Genomic DNA, 13,816 nt, shown 5'->3' on the forward strand with positions numbered 1-13,816 from the left:
GTATATAACAATTTTTTTTTCAATATAACGTGTAACAACATTTTTTTCAATACGTGCACTTGAATATGAGAAGGTTTTATTAAAGACAATTTTATTTAAAAATATTTTTTTAAGTAAAAACAGTTAAAATTAAAAAAAAATTATTTTTAAAAATACCTTATCTTTGAAGACTGAAAAAACTGTCCCTAAATTCTATATAAACGTGACACCAAAAAGAAAGAGTAATGATTGAGCATGTACATATGTCAATTACGGTATATCTTAATTTACAGAAAGTTATAGTGAATAGAAATTAATTTCCCTTTCCCTGACATTACAATTATTTATTTTCCTTCTTTTGTTTTTTTATTTCAGGATCTGAATTTAAAGCTAATACACAAAAGATAGAAATCCGAAAGTCCAACAGGCAAGCACTCAGGTCTAACGAGCCATACCGGTGGCAAAAGTCGGAGGCGCCATGGCTCCACCTCGGTTCCACCTGTCAACATTGGCAAGCCACCCTGGTCCAACATAAGCCAAATCGCTTCAACCCATGATCAAAGGGAAGGATGGTGCTTAATTTGATTGAATTCGATTGTAGTGAATTTACCTACGGAAGGGTCGAAGCCCTGACTTTGAAGCTCCCTGTACTCTTGGCAAATGGCGCAGAAGTGGCAACAACAGTGAACGAAGAAATCAGCACAAGGCTCCTCTTTCAACCCGAAGAGGCTTCTCAATTTCTTTCGATACGTGCATGTGTACAAGCACGAACAGCAAGCGTGAGCCAGCAAATAGTAGACCAGGCCTGCTCCAACACAACCTGCAAAACCAAAAAAATGAAAAATTAGTACAAATAGAGAACAGAAATTTCAATGGCATGAGCTTCTTCATAGGTAGGAATAACAAATCTATTACAAACGGATGAACGAACGGAAAAATCTTTACTCTAATATCATATTTATTTTAAGATAGACGTTTAATTTAAAGTCGATTGATATGGATTAAGCAATTCTTATTTTATCGACAGACCAACGGTTTAATTTGAAAAGCTTAAACTGATAATTTCTTTGGTTAAATTAATAATATTATTATATATTATGGATAAGAGATCGAATTGGGGAGTTACTTGTGGTTCCTCTGTCTATGATCTCGGCATTTTGGCCAAATGTGATGCAAGGACAGCAGCAGGTAGTGATACCTTCAAGCAGAGAAACAAACGAAAAAAGGGTTAAATTTGCTATTTATAGAGTTATTCGAGAAAATTTTTAAGACAAAAATGAAAGAGGAAAATCAAAGCAGGATGTAGAAAAGGGGGACTCACAGCTGGAGATATCTTCACAGCAGCTACAGAGGCCGGTGGACCAGTCACTTGGTTTGCTCACAACCGGAGCCGTAGGAGCAAAATTAGGTATCGGTTGAGGGGGATATGGTGGCAGCTCAGCCGCTGCTGGTGGTGCTTTCGATGGAGTTGACCTTGAGTTTCCGCTATTATTTGGACACATTTTAGTGATCAAAGAATCACTAAAAATTAGAATGAAAGGGTAGCAACACTATAATGGAACTACTTTGAATTTTTGCTTGAGAAAACTTTGAATATGTCTGCTTAAGTTAAAATTAAAAATGTAATACTCTAATGAGACCCAATTTGATAGTAATAATTTACTTTTATTTATATTAGACTGTCAGCATCATGTAGGGATGGGCAAAGGTGTTCTTGTTTTGTAGTCTAAGGCTTTCCTACCAAATAATATAGAACTCCAGCTGTGCTCCAGGAATGAAATTTTGAGTCTTAGTTTTTTTGTTTCTCTTTTGCATAGATGGTTTGAACAAAAGTTTTTTTTTTTATTTTTTAGTACTTGACCATGCAAGTAGTTGGAATTTGCCTGTTACTTACCCAAAATTATATTGTTTTTTATCAAAATGTCTATGGAAGTTTAATTTTGACCACTTAATTTTTGAATTTAAAGTCCCTATCCAACAAAACTTTCTTTGACAGCAATACCTACTAATAAATTTTTATTTTCAAGTTGCATTTAGAAAATTTTCTTGAAAGATGGGGTTTTAATAATTTGACTCTTTCTCAAGTAGAATTGAGAATTAACTAACTAATATAGATTATGATAGACTTTTCTCAAGTCATTGCAAAATAGCCGATCTTACAATTATTCTATCATAATCAAGAACTGTATAGGAATTTATCAAATTTTGATATAAAATTCATGATAAACCTTTACATAATCCATGACTGCAAATGAATAATTAATCTATATCTTTAACTATGATATATATAAAATAAAATAAACCCATCGTCTCAACATAAAAATTTTTAAATTATACAAAAGAAAAAAAGATAAACTATGTAATTAGTCTATGTATTCTACATAAAGTATGAGTTTAGTTTTGTACAATAGTTTGTATAAATGGAGTCTTTATGCTTTGTCAATTTACTAATTTTATATTTTAATTTTAATATTATTAAATTTAACCGTTAAATATATTAACTTGACATTCTAATTAAATTGACATGACACTTCTTGTTGACAGGACAATTATTGACATTTATGATGATACGGTACCTATGGACGTGGCAAAAATGCTTACATGACAAATGCAGGAAAAAGACAAGATGCAATATCACATCGGACAAGTAAGAAAATTCAGAAAAGTTTATAAATGTGCAAGCTACATGTTTTTTTAAACCTGTGACGAAGATAGATCTTGAATTAAAGAGATTTTGATTAAAATAAACGAAAATTAATTTAGATCATAAAAATATTCAAATGCATATAGGTAGTTTTATAATCTTTTAGCATGTGAAACCTCAATATCTAGAAAAATCGACCATCGAAATTTACAACCGTCCAATATAAAAAATAATAGTTTACAGAACTGGAAAGAATATTAAAAATGAATAAATTATTTTTTAAAATAAAATAATGCCGCCGCCATTAGTATTTCGTATATAAAATAAATTATTTATTTTTTTATTTCTTATTTAATTTTACCTATAGAGGGCTCGAGTCCACGGCTCTTAAGCTCTCTATACTCTTGACAAAGAGAACATTGGATGCAATACCAGTGAACGACAAAGTCTCCGCAGGGTTCTTCCTTGAGTGTAAATAGAGCTCTTAGTTTAGTTCGATATGGGTAACAGTAAAAAAATGCACAACCAAAGCTGCCAAGGATGTAGTAAATTCGAGCTGCATCCGCAGGAGCTGCAAGAAGAAAAGAAAAATATAGGCACCATCGCCTCCCCCATCTTTGCCACCACCACCTACTTATCCGTCACCCCCACCGCCTTCACCAACGCCAACACCTTCATATTGCGTGAGGTCCCCACCTCCTCCGCCACCAAACTCACCACCTCCACCACCGCCAGTTCATTACTACTATAGCTCCCTACCACCATCCCATTATTCAGTGCCACCACCACCGCCGCCACATTCACCTCCACCACGAATTTATCCATACTTATCGCCGCCACCACCACCTCCTCCAGTCCATTCTCCACCACTGCCTTCACCTCCGCCATGTATAGAACCACTTCCACCTCCACCCCCATCTGTGGGGTACTCTCCACCACCGCCATCACCACCACCGGTTGTAACATATTCCTCACCACCACCACCAGTTCATTACCATTCATCTCCCCCACCATCACCGCCACCACCAGTCCCATGTGAAAACCCACCATCATCACTGCCACCAACACCGCCAATTGTTTATGAAAGACCGCCACCGCCAGCTCCTGTATATGAGGGGCCATTGCCGCCGGTAATTGGAGTGTCACACGCTTCACCTCCGCCACCACCTTTCTATTGATTCTTTTGAGAATTTTCCTCTGACCTTTCCTTCATCACAAAACCCCAAAAAAAATGTCACAAAAATTGTATTTGGCTATCATCACGGCTTCTTTTTCCTCTCCTTTGCACTTCATTATGACCAAAGGAACTCTTCTTTCTCCTTGGGAGCAATTCTCATCGCTCATGGAAGAGATTGATAAAATGTCTATCACTTGCGAAAACTGTGGGCTTGAACTCTTCAAAGAATGTTGTTGAAGAGGGTGGAAAGAAGAGAGAAAGATAGACTGAGAGGTAAGAGGAGAAATTCTCTCCCATATTTATTTCAATTGTTATGGATATTTGGAGTTGTGAAATAAAAATGGCAGAGAAAGAGAGAGTAGGTTGCAGAGAAAGTTGTATGTATAGGGATGAATTTGAGAACCATAATTATTCAGGCTTACAAAGGCAGCAGCTGGTAACACTTCTTCTTGTTGCTGTTGCTGTTGCTAGTTTGTGGGTTTTTATTGTTATTATTCTCTTCTTTTTTATTATCATACTTTTGTTTCTTTTTTTCTTGTCATTTTATAGTGTAATCCGATGAACATTTTACTAGTATTGATGATTTTCCAGAATTCAGTTATTCCTTCTTTTCAAAAAAAAAAAAAAAAAATCATATCATCATATAAACATAAAAACAAATGTACGGAGAGGAGATAGTTGAGATTGCTTACATGTTTTCCCTCTGTCAATGATCTCGACGTTTCGGCCAAAGGTGATAAAAGCACAGCAAAAGGTCATGAAGCCTTCATGGAAAACAACATTTTATACATGTTTAAATCATATATATGGAATTTATAATCGGTAAATGAAAGCAAATTGGAAACATTTTAGAAGTATGGAATTCATGGATCATATTATTTGATGGGGTAAGATTACTATGATGTATTTATGTAACTAATAAGTATATGTTAACTTTATAATATAATTGTTTGTGGAGTATACAACCCTACTACTATTGAATTTTGTGAATCTTTTCAATCTATTGGTTATAAAAGAATTGAAACAATATTTATTGTTATTTGTATACATTATTGATGGTATGAACAATTTTTTTACAAATGAGTATAGCTAGCTTTTGATCATTGAGACGGAGGGAAGGGGGCCAGTGGGGCCCAGCCCCCTCAACAATTTCAAAATTTTTATAATTTACTTTAGTTTTTAAAATTTAATAATTTCGTCCCCACAAAGATTTAAAAATTTTTCTAACATATTTTGATTTTTTTAGAATTTTATAATTTTGTCCCTATAATAATTTTTTATTTGATGAGATGTCCCACAACAATTAGTTAACAACTAATTTTAATAGGACTAAAACAAAACCTATTGCGCTAAAATTATTCTCAAATTTTACTTCTCAAAAACCTCACAACCATTCCCTATTGTTTTTTTTTTCTTTTTACCAAATACTATAGAAACAAAAAAAAAATTTACACTTTTTTGCTTGCCAGCATTATTTGTAGAGAAAATCTTTAGTTAATAACTCAATTTTTATGTCATGATTATTGGTAAGTTTGATTTATTTGCTTATTTTATTTTTAATATTTTCAATTTTAAATTTTTTTTATTTAATAATTTTTACTTAGTGATTTTTATTTAAGATTTACTGTCTTAGTCATTTTTTGTTGAAAGCAACAAAACAAGAATTTGATTAAGTACTTAGTGTTAGTTATTACTTATTTATTTAGGGATTGTTTGATTGCTTTCTTATAAATTATTTGTATTTTTTATTTGCTTATATTCTTGTGAACAATTAAGTTTTTTATTCGGTATTGCTTTCTCATTAAATTGTTTATTGATATTGTGTTTTAATTTTTGTGATTAATTTTAGGAAATTGCTTCCTATTGAATTATTTATTGATAACCTTTAATATTTTTTAACGAATAGCTTTCCACTGAGATTTTTGTTATTATATTTGTTAATTTATGTTTGTTGTTAAGTTTATCTAAAAATTGAGATTATTATCATTATTAAATTATTTATGATTGTACTAGTTAATTTTTTTAAGAAAATTATTAAGATTGATTTTTTGAATGATTTTTAGGATTTATTTGTATATTTTTATATAAATTTTTTTCATATAAATTGTTTTATATTGTCTTTAACTCTTCGCTCCCCAAACACGAAATTTTGACTCCACCACTAATCATCGTCCATAGAGTGAAAGACTTCCCAATAATTTGTTCTTTTTGCTTAATTACCTTTTCTTTATAAGAAAAGATTAACTTTTCTTTATATTAGTTAAACAAAGGAAAAATAGGTGTTCCAAACTCAAATGGAGGGCACTAAATTCATAGTAAAAATAATTGAGATATATGTATATCTGTATGTATATATAAGTGTATATGTGTATGTGTGTGCGCGTGTAGGTTAATATAAAATATTATTTTATTGGTTTTAAATGAAATAATTTTTTCACACTTGCTCTCATTGAAATATAATCTTTAAGTAAATTTATTACACTTCAATGGTAAACATTACGAAGTAAGAGACAAAATAGACATTCAATTTAACATGCAGGCAAACAAAGTAACAAAATGCAGGAAGATAAAATATGCATGAAAAAACAAGGGGGGCAAGCTCATGGTCGCTTTCTCTTACAGTTACTTGGATCTTCACAACAATCGAAAAGACCAGAGGACCACTGCCCTGAATTTTGGGTTGGAACCGGCTGAACATTGGCTGCAGCTGGTGGCACTGCTGGTGCTCATTTCATTCCTTGGGTGTTGTTTGATTTCATCTTAGCTCACCAAAAAGACTAGAAGCAGAAAGGGTATGAGAAAAGACGACAGGATACTATGATGTTCTCTTGCTATCTTGTGAAATTCTTGTCCTTGCATTCTTCTACTTAAATATTAATCGTAGGTTGTCTTTGACTTGTCTGAGGTTTATGAAAGATTATAATTTTTTTTTTCTTTTCAAAAGGTAGTTAATTAGTTAGTGAATGATTAGTTGGTATGGTGGTCCGTTCACTAAGCTAGCACTATCTTTTAAAGAATGATGGAATAACAAAAATTTCAAATGACTATTTCAAAGTGCAAACCTGATCCAACGCAATTCCAGATGTATTTTCCCTCGTTAAATTTTAATTTCTTAATTCAGTCAATGTTTATTGATTGATTAGTGTAGTTTTTTATTAGGTAATAGATTTTTTTTCTTTGATTTAGCTAATAACTAATTGTGATACACAATAAAAATTTTTTGGTTATTTTGACGGAAAAAATTTCGTAAAAAAATTTTAATGAATTTTCATCAGATTATCGATGGAAATTAATTTTGCTATTTTTAGATGAAATCTCGATGGAATTTATCAGTAAAAAAAAATTAATTAAAAATGATTAAAAAAATTTTAAATGAAAAAAAAATCCCCCAATTAAATAATTTGGTGAAATTTAGTGCATCTAGATAAATAATCTTGAAGTTATATTAGCAAGCAAAATCGTAAATATTGAAGAACTAAGTCGAATAACGGGTCATTTCATATAATTAATTAGTGTAATATATAAAATCATGAAAAACTGTTGTTCCGTTCTATTTTTTTTATCCATTTTTCTTGTTGAGAAATTTCAAATTATATGAACATGTATTGCTCTTACTTTTTGATGTTCCAAATTAATTTTTTATTTTTACTTTTTGTGATTAAAAAACAATATTGTACATCAATATTGTCATAAAGATGTAATTTTTTTTTTGAAAGTCAAAAGAGGATAAACAAAGGGAACCAAGGGAGTTTAAAATAAGATAAAACTATAAGGGAATATTTGGTGTATGTATTTCTTTTCAAAAGAATATGTTTCGTGTATACATAATTAAAAGTAGGATATTTTATAATATATTATTTACCATGTATGTTTGGTCAAAATTCCGGCTCTTTATATTATTTTAAAGAAAAATGAGACCTTTAAAACATAAAATATAGAAAAAAAACTTTTCTAAGATTTAAATCTTGTCATTTTGAACAAGAATATCCAATTTTCTTCTCCAAGAAAATATTTGTAAAACATAATATATAGGATAATTCTTATATATCTTATTACTTATATATATTATCAATTATTCTATTACTATTAAAGGATTTTATGAATTAAATTCGTCAGTCACATATGATGTACTAAGTCTCCTGCTTAAAAGAATGAAGTTAGAGACTTGATTGGTATTTCTGTAAATTTCTTTTTAGATCAATATATGAAATTTTTTTTCTTTTTAAAATCGTTGTCACCAACATTCATTTTTCTTTCAAGGTAAATAGAAATTTATAATAATAAAAAATTGATATAATAAGTCAAGAGTTAAGGGTTTAGGATTTCTTTATTTCAAATATCTTAAAATATAATTCGGCAAAAGTCAATTAAATTAAAATATTTATAATTATAATCAGAATGATGACTTGAGTAGCATATTGATTAATCAGAAAATATAATTAATTATGGCACTTTTTTCCAATTATATATAAATTAATTACCTCACTGACGATAATTTATTTGTTGATTAATTCCCACATTCTTTACTTTGTGAATTGGTAAATTCACTGTGTAACTATAGATTTCAGTCTTGAATTTGTCTAATAATTCTTTGAGGGCTATCATTAAGGATGAAATTGATAAAATGGGTTACTGAAATATGGTCGCCAGGTGGCTTTAGAAAGGAAGAATTCATGGTTTGGGGGGATATGGAAGGCTGGGTGTGAGGTAATCTTTATATAATCTTGATCAGATTCCATTGCTACAACTCTTAAGGCTGAAGCATCCCCCTGGGAAAACATAAAGGTAGCAGAATGTGAAGCAAAGGGACAGAATTAGAAAGAGAATTGCAGGAATTCACCACAAGATCAATGGAGATATATATATATATATATATCATCCACCTGAGAAGGACTGGGTTAAATTTAATAGTGATGATGCATTCAACCAGAATGACTTGAAGGCTGGCATGGTTATAATTATAAGAAATAGTGAATTCTGCTCTGTTTTTGGAAGCCATGGGTAAAGAAGTTTCAGAAGGTTGTTCCTGAAACTGATTTTGAGATTCTCTTTAGAAAGCCAGCAAGACACAGCAAAATCTGACAGCAGACAGGGTTGCCACTAAGTCAAAGAGGAGATTGTGTCCTGAGAAATTGATCCAAGCACCCCCATTTTTCTTGGTGTTCATTCTGAGTATGGATGGTCTCTCAGCTTTACTCTCTGTTCTTGGTTATGTCCTTGCTGCTTAGGTTCATCTAGAGTTTGATGTATTTCTCAGTTAGATGAGTGTATCCAACACCACCGCCGCCCACGCAACCCACTCACACCTCTCCACACCCACCCCCCACCGCGCACCCCCCACCCCCCCCCCCCCCCCCCCAAAAAAAAAATAAAAATAAATAAACAATGCCTTAAAGCACCAAAACTAATGAGTATTGACTTGCTTTTATTCCGGGTTTAATCATTTCAGACTTAAACTCTTGCCGTTACATAACAGAAGTCCAGAGTAGAATTTCCATACTATCGACTATCAGCTCCAAAGGTCGTTTCCGTGAAGCTTTATTAAACCAAAAAAAAAAAAAAAGTATACTGTCCTGAAGCCATGATCCAGCAGTATTAAAAAAGGAGTCAGGCCACCTGAAGATATAATTGAAAATACTTATATCTTTGGTTCAGTTGTGTCTCTGAGCTAAACTATCGATGTCTATTAACATTTCTGCCATCTGGTCTCTTTTAACCTTAGCAATAAATTCTTCTATTCTTTTCGTTAGTTCATCATTGTTGTCACCATGATCATCTTCACTTTCTAATTTGGTCTCCTCGGTAACTGTCTCGGAGGCACATAACACTCCAGGATTGGCATTCATGTCTTGTTCACTGCTATCGAGTAAAGGCAGACCTTGCACATCTTGCTCATCATTTGCAGGGGGAGCGAGATGACTTTCACAACCCTGATCCGAGTTGGAGTGATTCTTTGGGCCCATTAGGATCACAACAACGATCAGATTGAAGAAACAGAATACAAAGAGATGACTGGAACTGGCTTGGGAGATTAAATTCAATGTAGAATAAAGCATGTTTGACAAGACCAAAGGGACGAGAAATCGAGTGAATAAGAACAAAACTGGAGAAGCAGAAGAGTCAGCTGTTCGAGGGTTGATTGGTCATGTCCCGGAGCTCAGGTGCTGGCTAGCTGAAGAAAAGAGTGAGTGTCAGAAGCTTTTATAGAAAAATGGCAAGTGAAATAATTCTGTTTGATGATTGATGGGTTGTCTTAATCACCTAATAAAAATTATTAATTTATTAACTTGGGTCTGAAAACTGAATCATTTCAGAAGTTGAAAATTCAAAGTAACCTAGAAAGTGACTAGTAGCAATGAAACTTCCTCTGCTCTCTGCTACTCTGTGCCATAAATTACCTATGTAATTTCTGGGTAGGTTCAAACGCCCAAAGACTGCGAAAATCTTGTTGAAACTTTATTTATGTCTTTTAAATAACGAGGAAATTAAGAGGAGAAGTGGAATAAAGACGCAGTCATCGAAATCAAACCTCTTCATGAGATTAACAAAGCTTGTTTCTTTCTAAATTGATTTTTTCAGAATTTGTCTCACTGTTTAATGGAGCGTGTTAAGTTCAAATTTCCAAACTTGGGTTTCTTGGAGCCTAATCGGTAGATTAGGATAAGCAAATAGCTTTCGAGTTCAACTCTGTGGGAAGCAAAGGATGAATTTAACACGAAGCAATTCTTCTGCTTGATTCCAAAGTTGCTCCTCTGATCTGAAAAGTGTCATTGCTTGCTACTGATCATTGATTTCCCAGTAGGAGCGATACACGCTTGTGGGGTGTGTGTGTGTGTGTGTATACACACACATATATATTCAATCAGAAAATTTATGATTTCGAACTAAAATCATAAGTGGTTTCAGACCATTTCTCTCTCTGAATCCAAACTTAGAGTTCCTGAAATCCATGTTTTTTTCTTCTTGTTCTTCCCCTTCCCACCAACTTGCTCTGCTCTGCCTTCCCTCCTGAGCGCCCCCGTCCTTTTATTCATTTCACCTCCCGAATGCTAATAGATCCGCATAGAATTATGACTAAAAGTTAAAAGGGTGAAGGTATTTTACCCATTTAATATTTATAACTGGTTTAGTTGGGTTTTTATTAGGCTGGTGTCTAGCAATTTAACTTTTGAGCCTTAATTCCTCAAGAATAGTTGACTTACATAATAATCTCTTATAATTTCCATGAGAGTGTATTAAAAATAAATATAATATTAATATTTTGTTTTTTCTTATTTATTTTTATAAAAGATTAATAGTAAAAAAAATAACATAAATAACAATGAAACAAGGTTTAAATAAGTTCCTCAACTATCTCATTTTTTTTAAAAAAAAATTCTTATACTTTTATTATATCTAAATAAATTCCTATTCTGTAAATTTTAACTAAATAAGTTCTTATATTGACAAAAAAAAAAAAATCTCGTGACACATATAACCTTAATGCTCCTTAAGCTCATGGTTAATTATTATTCTTTGCAATCATGACTAAATGACACAAATTTTTTAACATATTGAAATTGATTGATTGGAAAAATTTCGTATTGGTTGAAAGTTTTTCTTAGTTAGCCAATTTTACCGTGTTAAAAAAGTTATATCAGTTGGCTATGAGCCTAATGATTGTTAAATCCAAATGATTTCTATTGTCAACATATATAAGAGTCTATTTAAATATAAAAAAATTTATGAGAAATAGTCATCCTCATAAACCTATTTTAGAAATAGCCTTCAATATAAAGTTAATTATTTTTATCCAATTTTAACTATGAGATGACAAAAATATCTTTAAAATTATTTCAAACAAATTAAATGCTCTCAATTTTTCTTTCTCGTCATTCGTCTGTTGTGCTCTCTAACAAAGCAACAAGCATGATATGATGAGTAACAATAAGTTTTTGGGTTTATTGGTATTGAGTTTTAATAATTCAAGTTTGGTAGAATATACCTTAGCATGTAATAAAGTGATTCATACCTTAACGTGTAACATTAGTAGGAAGAAGGAAGTTTTGGCGTGTAATATCTGGTACTAACATTTGGCGTGTAAAGCTTTGGTCTTAACGTGTAACATTTGTGATTCATGCCTTGGTGTGTAACATCACTAGGAAGAAGGAAGTTTTGATGTGCAATATCTAGTGTTAACATCTGGCATGTAACATCTGTTGCTAAAGTTTTGATATGTAACATCTACTTAAACTTACAGTGTCATTTTGTTTTTCTTTTTTGTTATTAAACATGATGTGTAACTTACTCTTTTGTATTTTACTATAGCATAAATTTTTAGAATTAAAACGTGTAATAACTTTTTTTCACTGTAACAATACTTTTTTGAACATAGCATGTAATAACAACATTTTTAAATGTAATTTGTTCTCTTTTTTTGTATTTCAGTGAGATATAAACTCTTGAAGTTAAACATTTTCATGATAGAAATTAAGTTTAAAATAAACAAAAATTTGACCTGAAAATAAAGATGTATTGAAAAATTATTCAACGTCAATGATGGGATGAAACAGATTTGGAAAAAACATATTATCCAAAATCCTCTAATTTAGATAATTAGTTTTTAGGTTTTTTTATTTGTTACTTGTAATCATAAAAAAGAAATGACGTGTAAATTTTTTTTTTCAACATGGTATATAATAATATTTTTTTCAACACGTTGAATATGAGAAGGTTTTATTAAGGGTAATTTTGTTCAAAAATCTTTTCTCTTGGCTAAAAATAATTAAAATTAAAAAGAAAGTTATTTTCGAAAACATTTTATCTTTGAGGGCTAAAAAAGATCGTCCTTGAATGTAAAGCATAAAATAAAAACTTATTTGGATACAAAAAAATTAAACAAAAAGTTTATTCTAAAAAAGTGAAAAAAAAAAGTCAAAGATTGGTTTAGTATTTAAATCTTCTTTTCTTCAAATTATTGAATCTTAACACAAATTGCTTGGAACTTATTATTTATAAATAAGGATTTTATGTTGTTTCAATATAATACTTTGATAAATTCCACGCAATTAAAAATTAGATAATTATTAAAATACAATAAATAATTGTTTAAAAATTAAAATAAAAAAAATCATGTTTCATGCCTAAAGGTTAAAACCTATTCTTGTGTCCTCACTCCTACAATTTCTTTAGATACAACAATGTGGATTAAGATCATGATCATATACAATATACTCAAATTTAATAAAGAGTCAAGATTATTAGAAAAATAGTACAAGAAAATAAGTAAGAAGGCTTGAGGCCTAGGGTAATACGGTTTTTAAAGAGTTGTTGCCTACTATGAAGATTTGCAGGTAAAGACTCTCCAAGATACAACAAGTCTATTGTAAAATTCTATTGAAAGTTGAAGTCTATTTTGAAAATACGTTTTCTTTTATAAACACTAAACTAGTGTGCTTTAAAGTTGTTTCTATAATGTTTTAATGGTGTCCATTAAAAACACTTGAACAATTAATCATTGTCTTTCAACAGATGTATTTGTTAAAAAAATTTTCTCTTTATTTTAAGAGTTATATTTGAATCTGAAACATCTGAATAAAACTTTCAGTAAACCCAAATATTACAAACTATCTAATAAGGATTTGGATCATGAATGTCTAAACAAAGAAACTATAAGTTTAAGCTTTTTTTTTTTCTTATAATTAATTGAACCTTTCTTGGCTACTTGTAGCACTAATCAACAACGAATAAGACATTTAAATGCCCAACTTTTAATTCATCATTTTTTCTTATTTACATTAAAATTAAAGTTTATGGATGACTCTTGTTATTTTTTAGGTATCCAACTTCGACTATATTATTTGAAATATTCTAGAAACTACTTGTTAAATACCTGAATATATTAAAAATTTGATTAAAATAAATTTAAAATCAATTTATGTATATTATTTATGAAAATTAAAACTTAAAATCATATTTAGAGAAATTAATGAATTTTAGTAAGTATTACATTAATTATAAAAAATTTATAACAACAA

The 13,816-nt window shown here is 30.8% G+C and overlaps 1 protein-coding gene across 1 annotated transcript; it reads right to left on the reverse strand.

Moving 5' to 3' along the window:
• Positions 1–215: 215 nt before the first annotated feature.
• LOC18604077 (protein PLANT CADMIUM RESISTANCE 3-like) lies at positions 216–1,567 on the reverse strand. Its single transcript, XM_007036408.3, has 4 exons — positions 1,301–1,567; positions 1,106–1,177; positions 590–799; positions 216–500 (listed from the first exon to the last, which is right to left on the reverse strand). Exons 1-4 carry the CDS (start codon positions 1,479–1,481, stop codon positions 421–423), a joined length of 543 nt encoding a protein of 180 aa, XP_007036470.3. The 5' UTR covers positions 1,482–1,567; the 3' UTR covers positions 216–420.
• Between the last annotated feature and the right edge of the window lie 12,249 nt (positions 1,568–13,816).

Source organism: Theobroma cacao, chromosome 3 (assembly GCF_053813885.1).
Source record: "Theobroma cacao isolate CCN51 chromosome 3, ASM5381388v1, whole genome shotgun sequence".
In the NCBI taxonomy this organism is placed as follows: Eukaryota; Viridiplantae; Streptophyta; class Magnoliopsida; order Malvales; family Malvaceae; genus Theobroma; species Theobroma cacao.